Source organism: Cornus florida, unplaced genomic scaffold (genome assembly GCF_030987335.1).
Source record: "Cornus florida cultivar Cherokee Brave unplaced genomic scaffold, ASM3098733v1 CherokeeBrave_3.0.0_Hap2_Chr08, whole genome shotgun sequence".
In the NCBI taxonomy this organism is placed as follows: Eukaryota; Viridiplantae; Streptophyta; class Magnoliopsida; order Cornales; family Cornaceae; genus Cornus; species Cornus florida.
The window spans coordinates 64,133,299-64,146,944 of NW_026775578.1; the positions used below are offsets into that span (position 1 = coordinate 64,133,299).

The 13,646-nt window shown below is 41.2% G+C and overlaps 1 protein-coding gene across 1 annotated transcript; it reads right to left on the reverse strand.

Moving 5' to 3' along the window:
• Positions 1-5,094: 5,094 nt before the first annotated feature.
• Positions 5,095-6,427, reverse strand: LOC132270411 (pentatricopeptide repeat-containing protein At3g22470, mitochondrial-like). Its single transcript, XM_059771592.1, has 3 exons — positions 6,291-6,427; positions 5,344-6,014; positions 5,095-5,249 (listed from the first exon to the last, which is right to left on the reverse strand). Exons 1-3 carry the CDS (start codon positions 6,425-6,427, stop codon positions 5,095-5,097), a joined length of 963 nt encoding a protein of 320 aa, XP_059627575.1.
• Positions 6,428-13,646: the final 7,219 nt, after the last annotated feature.

A 13,646-nucleotide genomic window follows, 5' to 3' on the forward strand; every position in this document is an offset into this window, starting at 1 on the left:
ACGTCGAATTCTATAAAAATAAAAAAATAAATAAGACACGGCGTGAACGCCATTTAGATAAATATAATTTTTATTTATATATCTATCAAACATGAAAATCATAAAATTCTAATTAATTTATAAACTCTATAATCAAGTTACCTAAGTTGAAAAGATGATGCTATTTGAATATAAAAAGGAATATGTTATATTATATTTACATATAATAGTAATATCATATCTTGTCATTTGTATTTTTTTAAAAATTATGTTTCGTGAATTGTACCGTGTTGGTCGAGTGTTCAGAATATCTCAACCAGTGTTCGAGATGTGTCGACTAAGTGTTCGAAATGTGTCGACTCAGTGTTCAAGATAATAAAATTTATTTTTAAATAATAGACATAGTTATAAAGTGTCGAACACGTAGTATTGGTGTCCGAATGTCTGACACAGGACCTCATAGAAGTGTTCATGGGCATTTACATTTCAGTTGTTAATGTTAATGGTTAAAACTTGTTGGTTGACACTGATTTGTGCAAATTACAGTTTTTCTTATATGTACTAAAACATGACATGCATAACAATGTGAATCCTGACTATGGGAATGAAATTGGTAATTAACGAATCTGCACTATACACTACTGAAAATATTTAGATTTGCTACTGATATGGAGTATTGATAATATTTATATTTAGGGTTAATTCCACCTACACCCCTGACGTTTGCCAATATTCCACTTACACCCCCTCTACATTTCATAATTCCACCTACACCCCTGGTTAGTGATGGCCGTCCACTTTACTAACGGAAATATATGATTTTACTACATTGCCCATGAATTATATATTAATATTTATAATAAAATGTATTTGAAACTAAAAGGTCGAAACTACCTTTTAATCCTCGTCGTCCTGATGGTGTCTTCGTGTTCATCCTCTTTTTTTGACTCGAGCACTGGTTGGTGACACAAATGGCCTTCTTCTCCATCTACATCCGCAACTGCTCCGTCAACGGCATCGGCATGCTCGTCGGCAATTGGAGCTTCCATGCGCGATCGACATGCACAGTCCGACTGCCCTCCACGTCGTCGATCAACACCGAACACAACCCAATACCCAAACAAACCCAACCTCACAGCCCTTCATCCTTGCGAACGGCGAAGCGAACTGGAAAAGTGAACGATGGAAACTGAAAGATATGGTTTTGATTTTTTGAACAATCTAAAATGATCTGCCGCTATGGGTTTTGATATATGTAATGGGTTTTGAACTTTTGATTCTTGCCGACAGATAGATTAACTGAAATATATAGGTTTTGAACTTCTGATTCTTGTAGATTTTGTATGTTGCAGTTGCAGAGAGAGGGCAAGTTCAGAGTTAAGAACGAGAATAGAGATGGAGGCGATTGGGGAGGCTGAAATATATATATATAGAATTTTACGGCAAATCATTTCAGCCTCCCCAATCGCCTCCATCTCTATTCTCATTCTCAACTCTGAACTTGCCCTCTCTCTGCAACTGCAAACTACAAATCTACAAGAATCAGAATCAACATATATATATGTTGATTCTGATTCTTGTAGATTTTGTAGGTTGCAATTACAGAGAGAGAGGGCAAGCTTGCGAACGGCGAAATATAGACGTCAGATCGGTGGTGGTGGTGATGGTGCTGCCGCCGCTCCACTGCCACCTTTGATTATTCAATGGTAGTTTTGTAAATCTATGTTGGTCAATGAGGTTAAAGATGTTATTTAAAACATTAAAAGGGCAAAATTGACCTTGTATCAAATTTTTCTTAATGACATCACCACACGCCGTGAGTTACTTAACGGCAGGGGGCGATTTGTTACCCAAATCAAAACCTCAGGGGAGGTAGCTGGAATTATGAAATGTAGAGGGGGTGTAAGTGGGATATTGGCAAAGGTCAGGGGGTGTAGGTGGAATTAACCCTTATATTTATATGGTGAGCTATTCAACTCAATATATCATATTTTGTAAAATAAGGGGTGTGCAACGAAAAAATATAGATATGGATGTGTTAGGTATAATAATTTTTTATTTAAAAGTTTGCGATTAAATATTCGACCTCATATATATTAAGGCAAAGTGCAAAAAACCCCCCTTTAACTATTGGCCATGTGCAATTAACTAGGCCTGATCATGACTCAGATCGGTTCGGTTTGGGGATAAAGATCAAGCCGAACCGGTCCCCACGGATTGGCAAAAATTCAAACCGAACTGATTAGTGGAGGCCTTCAATCCGAACCAAACCGATCTGTAAAGTAACGGATCGAATCGGTTCGGATACTACGAATTGGGCTGATTGGGCTTTGTCAATCTTGCTCATTTTTAAATAAAAAAAATATGAATACAAAATCAATGATATTTACAAGGAAAAAGAAGAGTCCATGGTAGCAAAGAAACCCTAAATGAAAAAAAACACAAAGAATCAAAATTTCAGAAAATGCAAAACACCTCCTCAATCCGAGATAGAGTTTCATATGGGTTTATTTTCTAATGAAAAACTTTGACTTTACATCTTGGGAAGGGTTAGGACAATGGATTCCCTATCTTGACAAAGGAAAATAAACTGAAGGTCTACTAGCACTGGCCTGAATTGCACTCCAGCGACCTAAGAGATCGGCGGCGTTCACCGAACTGATACAAGAACCCTCCATGATGGCTTACACAGTGAAGGCCGAAGCCACACAGTTACAATTCAGCCACGGGATGGCCGTCGGCGGCGTCATCTTCCAGAATAAGAAGATTCATCACTGTGTTATGGTGATTAATAGAAAATATTGATGTTATTTACAAAAAAATGTTCAGAGAAGAGGAGAATAAGAAGATCCATGCAAAAAATTTGTGAACTCACTGGAAAAAAGGTAGATCCACTCGAAGAGATCGTCGTTACTTCGATACACAGAGGTCGTTGTTGCTTCAAATCTGGTGAACAATGGATTGAGAGGTGATGGATGGAGAGGCGAAGATTGGGAGGCGAAAAGTGAACAAAAACAGAGGTGAAGAGTGAAGGCTGTCACAGAGGCGAAGATAACTAGAGTCTAGAGAAGAGGGTGAAGAGAGAAGAGGGCGAAGAGAGGAGGCGAGGGAGGCGTGGCTGTAATGACTAATGAGATGTCAGATGAGAGTAATGAGTTATTTGGGAGCTAGGGTTAGAATAATGAATTAAAATAAAAAAGAAAAAATATATACGGTAATAAGTATACTGTATATTCAATATATATATATATATATATATATATATATATATATTAACGGTTCGGTTCAGATTAACTAATGGTTTAAATTGGCAACGGTTCGGCTCGGATCAGTTTTTTCAGGGGCCAATCCATTAACCGAACCGCGAATACTGGATTACAAATTTTCCAAACCATCACCGAACCATAAGATCTGAAAACCGAACCGAACCACACGGATCGGATTGGTTCGGACTGGATTGATGGATTGACGGATTATTTGCTCACCCCTACAATTAACCCCCCTGAATTACAAGTTGCCCCCTTAAACTATTGAATTTGGTGCAATTAAACCCTAATATGAGATCTCCGGCCAATTGGTGTAAACGGAAATAGTGAAAGACAATTTTACCCCTTATAAAAACTACGTCGTTTCAGTTAAAATTTCAGCAACAAAAAGCAACCTTATGACCATGGTGACATGGAGGATGTAATCTCAGCAATCACTTAAAAATTGACAACACAAACCAACCTTATCACAATAAGTGAGACGTGGAGGGCGTAATCTCATAACCCTTATCACATCTATCCACATCCTTCCATTTTTGCGGGAAAACCAAACAGCTGAAACTGTGAAGAACTGAAGAAAGCTTTGCTGGAAGTCCTCGTAGTTCTGGCAGCCGAATCAGAACCAATGTGACACGGGTAAACGAACTCAATTAAGAAAAATTAGTAGATTAAATATGCGACAAATTGGGTTCATTCGGCGATGGAGCCACTGGTTATTCCGGCAGCGGTGAAGCCGAAGATGAAGCCGAAGAGGTGGCAGTGGCTGTGGGTTTTGATCTACACTGCGAGACAACCACCACCACGACCACCAAATCCAAACCCCAAATTGAAAGCCAATAACGCACAACACGACCACCGGTCTTGATTTGCAGGTGGTTACCAAATCGTCATCAATAAATTGATCTGCTGCAGTGGTGGCGATGACATAATTTCAGGCGTGGCTAAGGCGAAGGGCAATTACGGCCGACTGATAATCGTTCATTCTCTCTCTCTACACTCATACCTATTGATTTCAAAACCGCCGCCACCACAAGCCATTGTCATTCCATCCCGCCAAGCCACGCCGCGCCACGATCTCACAATCGAGCCTCTTCTTCCATCGCCGGTCAAACCATCACGGCCGAACCCTCACCGGATGACCTCTTCACAGCCGACCCCTCCATCGCAGATAAGCTCTTCACAGCCGACCCCTTTTGCTCGATTTTGGATCTGTTTTTTTATTTTTATTATTATTTTTTTTTTATCATTTTTTGGATTGTATATTGTGTTTGGGCTTTACAATAGAATACAACAGATACTTAGGCCTTGTTTGGTTACGGCTCGAGCACTATTCCGGGACTAGGCAATAATAAAGGTATATGTGTCATTTGATTCACTTAACTTAAAGGGTTGTATGGTCATTTAAAGAAATTTGGGTAGTCGCGTGACCTATCATATGCGTCTTCAAGGTCAAATTCAACCGACTTATCACTGGACGGGGTTAATTGCACCAAATTGGTTAGTTCAGGGGGTCTATATACCAAATTAGTAGAACAGGGGGGTTTTCTGCTTCATGGCCAATAGTTGAAGGGGTTTTTTGCACTTTACCCTATATATTATTTTACTTCACTTCTGCCTTGTATATTTTCATTTTACTAGTAAAAAGATTCGACATAATAATAATAATAATAATAATAATAATAATAATTAAAAAAAAATTCATTTAGTCACATTATCAAGAGAATGTCAAAATTCATCAGAAACAAATAAATTAAAAGCAGTTAATTCATGCAACAACATTGTCACAAAGATATCCAAATTCATCCATAGTTATAACTTTATTTGCTTGTCCAAAACCAAACTAGCATTCCTAGATAAGCACACATTGTTTGGTAGCCTTAATCGCTCTGAAATTTTTCTCCCTATTAACAGCATTCCCATGTATATGCTTCAACAACAACTCAGTTTCATAAAAACATGAAGAAGACATTGATGCAAGCATCAATAGACCATACTTCCAGCACACTGCAAGGACAACAAAATACGAAACTTCCATAAAACGTGAGAAAACTTAATAAAGATCACAGACACTTATTGAGCATCTCTAAAACGGACTGACCCAATCCACTATTATTTGATGTATTCAATAACAGGGTCACAGTACATGCATCAGCAAAGAATCCTTTCTCAACCATTCCTTTAAGAAGTTGCATTGCCTTTAAAGTCTCATCCTTTCTAAGAAATCCCAGGACAACTATATTGTAAGTGGATCCATTTGAAAAGCAACCATTCTCTTCCATTTTCTTGAGCAACATGTTTGCTTCACTTAACAACCCTTCCTTACAGAGTCCATCGATCATAATATTATATGTGCGGACATTAGGTCGCAACCTTTTGGTAAAAAGACTACAAAAGAGTTCCCTTGCATCTTCAATGTTTCCAGCCTTGCACATATCATCAATGAGGATGCTGTAAACCACAATATTTAGTTGCAGTCCACTTTCCTCCATCTCTTGAAACAAGGCCATTACCTCAGCAAGACACTGGTTCTTAAATAGTCTATCTAACAAAGTAGTGTATGTCATAAGATTAGGATGTTGGCCACAGGCTCGCATCTCATTCAGTAGTTGTATTGCAACTATAGGTTTTCTCGCATGGCAAAAGCCACCTATAAGAGTGGTGTAAGTAACAGTATCAGGAACTAATCCCGTCTGAGAAATTTCATGAAAAAGTCTTACAGCCTCAGCCATTCTTCTTTTCTTACAATATCCATTAATCAATATGTTATAGCTCTGAACATTTGGGGCACAACCCCTACCAACCATCAAATCGAATATCTTCTTTGCCTCATGAAATTTGTTTTGCAAACAATATCCGTCCATGAGTGCATTATAAGTAACTAAATGAGGCTTCTCGCCTCTTTGAATCGTTGCTTTAACTATTTCTATTGCTTCTATAACCTTCCCTTCCTTATAAAGTTCATCCACCAACGTATTGAAGGTTATAACATTCGGTTTGATATTTCGGTTCACCATTTCATTCAACAACCTTGTAGCCTCTTTCCACTATTTTGAATTGCATAGGCCGTGGATTAAGGAGTTGTAAGTGACAATATCGGGTGAAATGCCTTTACGGATGATTTCTGAAAAGAAGTCAAAAGCCTCAGCTACCAGTCTGTTCTTACAAAGATTGTCAGTAATCATATTATAGTGGAAAACACCAGTTACCCAATAAGGATACCGGAAGTGACATGAGCCGGAAATAACCCATGAAAAGAGGATCGGGCTGAGAAACTGGATTTAACCCACACGATGACGTTGCAGAATGGGCCGAATGCATGGGATCTTCCGAGAAGAGCTAGGCCCATAAGGAATGAAGCCTGATGTCGAGGGACCCAACTTAGGAATTACTTATAGCATTCTAATAGCACTTGTAAATGCCTATAAATAGGCAGGAAGGAGAGAATGTAAGGAGGATTTTTTAATTGAAAATGTAATGAGACTCTGTCAAAATAGAAAGATTAATTCTTTGCATCTTCAATTGGCGCCGTCAATAGGAAATGATGAAGAACATTCATTCATGCTTGATCAATGTCATGTTAATTCAAACTGATCCGTGAAGATGAAGCAAAATTTCTAGAAATTAAATCTAGATCGGAGATATTGCAGTTTTTTCTGAAGGAATTCTTGATTACTGTTGGTTTTGACGTGTTTATGTTGGAATTACGCAACTGAGATTTGCTTGATCACAGCTAGATCCGGTGAGTTAGAAGCTAGAAAATTTCAGATCTAGCAAACTGTGATCGCGATTCGGTGAATTTGAGTCCAGATCTGACGAGATATGCATCAGTAAAGCTCAGATCTGATTAAGATCTTGTGATTCATGCCTTTACTTCGCTCCAAAATAATGATAGGAGGCGAGAGCTCCAATCCGGTGGAGAATGTCCAGTAGATGAAGCTTGATGAGTCGATGAACATGATCAAAGTTCTCAGGAAAGAGAATACAGAGTTGAAAGCTGGAATGCAGCGCCAAGAAACTCCGGCGATTCTGCAACCGCTTCCGGCGGGTGAAGAGGTTATGCATCCTGTTGTTGCGAGTCAAGGTGAAGAGGAAGAGAACAATCTGACAAATCCTCATCACGAGGAGGTTAGGCCAGATGATTTGCCGCCAAATCCTCATCATTTTGATAATCGAGAAGGCTCAATTCACTTAGATCCACAGCGTGAGCAGATCAAGCGGAACGAGGCAATGACTTTTAATCCGTATCAGGAGAGGTTCAACCAAGAAGAAGCTGTGGAGTTTGGACATCACAAAACTACACCGATCTGGCAGAAGGAATACATGGAGGAAAGATCATCCGATTCGCTTTATCAACCTTCAATGGCTACGTTAGACTACCGAAGCACAAAAAGGAGATCTACAGATCAGAGAGCTACCACAAGGTTCCATAGAGAGAATGAGGCCCTTCGTTCAGCAGCTCGGATGGTTGACTCGCCATTTACCAATGAAATTCTGAATGCTCCGAGTCCGAGGAAATTCTCCATGCCAGCTTTCATCCTGTTTGACGGAACGGCTAATCCGATCGATCATGTATATCATATCCAATTAAAGATGGCTCTGAACACAGAGAATGACTCCGTAATGTGCAAATGTTTTCCAACAAGCTTAGCTGGACCAGCACTCAATTGGTTCAAAAACTTACCGAGGGGCTCGATTGATAGTTTCCGAAGCCTTTGCGATCGGTTCATCAGCCAGTACTATGAGAATAAGCGCCCGGCAAAAGATGTCTACAGTCTGTTCATGATGAAGCAACATGAAGATGAACGCCTCCAAGCCTTTCTTACCAGATTCAATTTAACCAAGAGCATGGTGATTGAGTGCCATCCATCCACAACGGTTCAGGCATTCAAGCTGGCCATGATTCATGGCACTCCATTCCACACAAGTCTGGTGGTGAACACGCCATAGACCATAGACGAGCTGAATGAAAGAGCTGATGGATTTGTTCGTTTGGAAGAGGAAGAGGCAGCTAATGCAAGGAAAACGTCAATTATATCAATGGAGGAAAAGTCCAAAGCCAAGATCAGGCAAAAACCAACTCCATCGCAGTGGCAGATCCCTTGGAAAGTAGAAAAGAGGCCCAGGGAAGAGGAATTGGTCACTCCATTGAAAGTCACTCTAGCAAGGCTGTACCAAGAAAACAAAGATAAGTTCCGACCTCCTTTACCTATCAGACAACCCCTGGAATAGATAGATCAGTTTAAGCATTGCGCTTTCCATTTTGACTTTGGCCATCAGACTAACGAATGCAGGAACTTAAGGAGGCAGGTGGAGATGTTGATAGCCAGAAGGGAGTTCGCAAGTTATATTCAAGGCCCGGCGGTAGAGCAGAGCCGACCGGTGGAGCAAGTGAAGAGGAATCAGAAGCTGAACCCCCACAACTCGCAACCAGTTCGAATAATCAATGCAATTCATGGCTGGCTTGAACGTGAAGAGTCAGATGAACTGCTTCGAACATGGCTCCGACAGGCGCAGATGAAGAGGAGGATAGGCAGTGTAAACACTTTGTACCAACAGAGCGCATTAACATAGATAAAGCTTGACAGAACTGATCTGTTGCGTGTTCAGGTCCCTCATGAGGACCCGTTAGTCGTTAGTTTGACAGTGGCCGAATGCTTGGTATGAAGAGTTCTGATTGATCCTAGAAGTAGTGCGAATGTTATGCCGAGGAACACTTTCGATCGGCTCGATATAAAGCCCGATAGGCTCAAGCCCACTGGCAATCCCTTGCTCGGGTTCGATGGAAAGCGGGTGGAACCCATTGGAGTGGTGGAAATAACAACACATGCTGCAGAAAGGGTTCTGATGGAAAGCTTTATGGTTGTCGAGATCCATCCCTCTTACAACCTTCTGATGGGCAGAGGGTGGATCCACAGAGTTCAAGGTGTTCCTTCCACTCTGCATCAAGTAATGAGATACCTGGAGCCAGACAGAACTAAGGTGATTGACATTCATGGGGACCAAGTTGCAGCTAAGGAATGTTATTCAGTAACGCTGAAATATGCTGGAAAAGGAAAAGCACCCATCCGTTCGGCAAGCCCGAGATAGCAATTACAGGAACCTCCACCCAAGCAGAATGGGGAGGAGAAGCCAGTGGACTTGACCAAAGAGCCCCTAGTTGATGTACAGATCGATCAATTTCGACCAGAATGAACAACCAGAGTGGGGGTAAGACTTGCTGATGGGGAGAAACAGGAGTTAGTTGATTTCTTGTCTCAGAACGCCGATGTATTCGCATGGAGCCACTTAGACATGCCTGGAATCAATCCTTTTGTATCTTGTCATTCTCTTAACATCAATCCGAATGTCAAACCTATGAGGAAAAAGCAGAGAAGGTTCGCTCCAGAACGCAATCAGATCATAACCGAGGAGGTTGATAGATTGCTTGATGCGGGGTTCATTAGAGAAGTGAAATAACCAAAACGGCTCTCGAATGTTGTTGTTGTGCAGAAGAAGAATGGAAAATGGCGAGTGTGTATTGATTTCACCAATTTAAACTAAGCCTGCCCTAAGGACAGCTTCCCATTGCCGAAGATTGATTAAATAGTGGATGCTACTACTGGGTATGAGCATTTAACCTTCTTAGATGCTTATTCAGGTTATAATCAGATCCCCATGGACCCTGCTGATGAATAGAAAACTTCTTTCGTTACCGAGCGAGGGACCTATTGCTATAAAGTTATGCCGTTCGGACTGAAGAACGCCGGAGCAACTTATCAAAGGCTTATTAGCAAAATTTTCAAGGATTAAATAGGGAAGACTGTGGAAGCCTACATTGATGACATGGTAGTAAAAAGTAAGAAGAAAGTTGACCATCTGAAACATCTATAAAACGTATTTGATGTGTTGAGACAATATGGAATGAAGCTCAATCCAACCAAGTGCTCATTCGGCATGAGTTCTGGTCAGTTCCTAGGACACGTGGTTAATCATAGAGGCATAGAAGCTAGCCCTGCCCAAGCAAAAGCTCTGACTAAAAATGCCGAGCCGAAGACAATCAAAGAAGTGCAAGCACTTACAAGTCGGATAGCTGCATTGAGTCGGTACATTTCCAAATTGTCAGATCGCTGCAAACCATTTTTTGACACAATACGAAGCCATGGGAGATAAGTTTGGGGGGATGAACAGCGCCGAGCATTAACTGGTTTGAAAGAATATATGCAGAACCTTCCGGTCCTATCAGCTCCCGAACTAGGAAAAAAACTATTTTTATACCTCAGGGTATCCAGCATCACGACAAGTGGCGTTCTGATCCGTTGTAAAAAGAGAAAGCAATATCCAGTGTTCTATGTTAGCAAAATGACGACTAAGGCCGAATGACGCTATTCAAAGGCCGAGCGGGTGATACTCTCGCTAGTACATGCGAAAAGAAAGCTCAAGCATTATTTTGAATCCCATCCTATCATCGTTCTAACCACTTTCCCTATCAGAATAATCCTGCACAAGCCAGACCTCTCAAGGAGGATGACGAAGTGGGCCATAGAGTTAAGCTCATTTGACATAACATATGAACACAGAACGACAGTCAAAGGGAAAGCAGTGGCAGATTTCTTACTGCAATATGATTCAGAAAACATGGAGGAAGACCTTCAAGGTTGCTTGTGGAAACTCTTTGTCAATGAATCCTCAAATCAGATTGGGGCAAGCATTGGGGTCAAACTGCAGACACCAGAAGGCACGTCCCTAAGTTAAGCGCTCCGGCTTGAATTTAGAGCCACTAACAATGAAGCAGAATATGAGGCACTACTGGCTGGACTTAAGCTCGCCAAAGAGCTGAAGGTCAGGAATTTGACCGTCTTTAGTGACTCGCAGTTAATTGTCCGGCAGGTGAATGGCGAATATGAAACCAAGGATAAAACGATGGAAGCATATCATTCTGCTGTTATGTGAGAAGTCAGAAACTTTAAAAAAATTGAATTCATCCAAATACCGAGAGAGCATAACGAAGATGCCGATCGGCTAGCATGTAGCGCTTCGGGTTTTTGGAAAGACATTGGCAAGGGTGATTCAAGTAGGAATACTGAACCAGCCATCCATTTTTGAAGAACCTTCGAGCCCAGATCCTTGGCAAGTGAATGTTATTCCATATGAGCCAAGTTGGATTGATCCGATCATAACTTATATTCGGGACGGCACTCTGCCTGAGCAAAGAGATGAGGCTAGGAAAATCAAATCAAACACTGCAAAGTACGCCATAGTGCATAACCAGTTCTACAGGAGGTCTTTTTCTGGGCCATACTTAAAGTGCGTTACCCCCACAGAGGCTCGGCAGATATTGCGAGCTATTTATAAAGGTGTGTATGGAAATCATTCATGGGGAAGATCTTTAGCGCACAAAGCAATGACGTAAGGGTACTTCTAGCTGAACGTGTCACGAGATGTGGAAGAATTCTCCAGAAGATGCCATAAATGCCAAAGGTACGGACCATTAATCCACCAACCACCTAAGGACTTGCACGTGATGGCCACACCATGGCCTTTCGCACAATGGGGGATGGATGTGGTTGGTCATCTGCCAACTGCAAGAGCTCAGAACAAGTATGTATTGCTGGCAACAGATTACTTTACCAAATGGGTGGAAGCAGAACCATATCCGAGCGTAACGCAAACCCATGTAAGACACTTCATCTGGAGTAATATTATTTGCCGTTTTGGTGTTTTGAGGTCAATCGTTATGGATAATGGGACTAATCTCGACAACAAGTAAGTCAGAGAATTACTGGAAGAATATGGAATTAACCAAAAGTTGGCAGCAGTAAGTCATCCCCAGGCCAATGGATAAGCAGAAATTACGAATAGAACAATTTTTGCTTGTATCAAGAAGAAACTGGAAGACCATAAAAGGAAGTGGCTGGATGAACTCCCGAACGTCCTATGGGCTTACAGAACGACCCCTAGACGGCCGACCAGGGAAAGCCCATTCGCCATGGCATACGGAAATGAGGCAGTCATACCGGTTGAATATTTGATTCCAACTGTCTGAAACTTAACATGGAATCAGGAACAGAATGACAAAATGCTAAGATTTAACCTTGATATGTTAAAGGAAAAGAGAGATGTGGCAATAAGGCTTGCATCCTATCAGCAGACACTGGCTAGCAGCCACAACAAAAGTGTGAAGCGCAGAGATTTCACACTTGGCAATCTGGTTCTGAAGAAGAAGGTAAGAATGGTTAAAAAGATGATGTCACCTTGGGAAGGACCATACAAAATTGCAGAAGTCATAGGGAAGGGGGCATATATACTAGAGACCATGGCTAGAAGGTGGTTAACAAGCCATGGAATGCTACATCTTTGAAAAGGTATTATCTATAGAAAGTTTAAAGTTCTAATCCTGGCATTATTCATTTTTAGTTGTATAGAATTCTGAAATTTATAAAAAGCTATCTTCTTCTGAAAAGTTGAGTGTATGAAAACATCAAAGTAAATGGCAGCTAGCACCATGAGCCGAAAGCCAAAAACTTGCCAAAGTAAAAGAGTGAAAGTGGCAAGTGGCATTCTAGCCGAGCGCCAACCACTCAGCAAAGTAAGTGGCAGTTGGCACTATGAGCCGAACGCCAAAAACTTGCCAAAAAGTAAAAGAGTGAAAATGGGAAGTGGCATTCTAGCCGAGCGCCAACCACTCAGCAAAGTAAGTGGCAGCTGGCACTATGAGCCAAAAAAACTTGCCAAAAAGTAAAAGAATGAAAGTGGCAAACGGCATTCTAGCCGAGCGCCAACCACTCAGCAAAGTAAGTGGCAGCTGGCACTATAAGCCGAATGCCAAAAACTTGCCAAAAAACAAAAGAGTGAAAGTGGCAAGTAGTATTCTAGCCGAGCGCCAACCACTCAGCAAAGTAAGTGGCAGCTGGCACTATGAGCCGAACACCAAAAACTTGCCAAAAAATAAAAGAGTGAAAGTGGCAAGTGGTATTCTAGCCGAGCGCCAACCACTCAGCAAAGTAAGTAGTAGCTAGCACTATGAGCCAAACGCCAAAAACTTACGAAAAATAAGAGTGAAAGTGGCAAACGGCATTCTAAGTCAACCAAAAAAAAAAAAAAAAGGTGGCACACTAGCTGAACACCAACCACTGACATACAGAGAGAAACCCACTGATATACAGAGAGAAACCAAATCAAATAGCATTAAATCATTAAGTAAAGGGATTTTTGGCAAAAGTTCAACCAAAAGTCAGCCATCTCATTAATAATGAAGTTTCTGAGTTACAAAAAATGAGGTATACAGACGACAAAAGTGCAAAAGGAAGGAGGTCGGTACATCAGAAAGGTTCTAACTAGAAGCATTTGCCCCGTCAGCTTCTTGATGGTGCTGAACGGTCCCTTCATCACTGTTGGTTGTTCTGTCCTCATGAGGAGGAGAAT

What these genes read in the sequence shown, in the direction of transcription:
- LOC132270411 (XM_059771592.1), bottom strand. Translation starts at nt 6,427, where the DNA reads ATGATTACTGACAATCTTTGTAAGAACAGACTGGTAGCTGAGGCTTTT. An exon ending in GGCCTATGCAATTCAAAATA is followed by an intron (nt 6,015 to 6,290) that starts GTGGAAAGAGGC and finishes AAATGTTCAGAG; the next exon opens with CTATAACATATTGATTAATG. An exon ending in ATCAAATAATAGTGGATTGG is followed by an intron (nt 5,250 to 5,343) that starts GTCAGTCCGTTT and finishes TTGTCCTTGCAG; the next exon opens with TGTGCTGGAAGTATGGTCTA.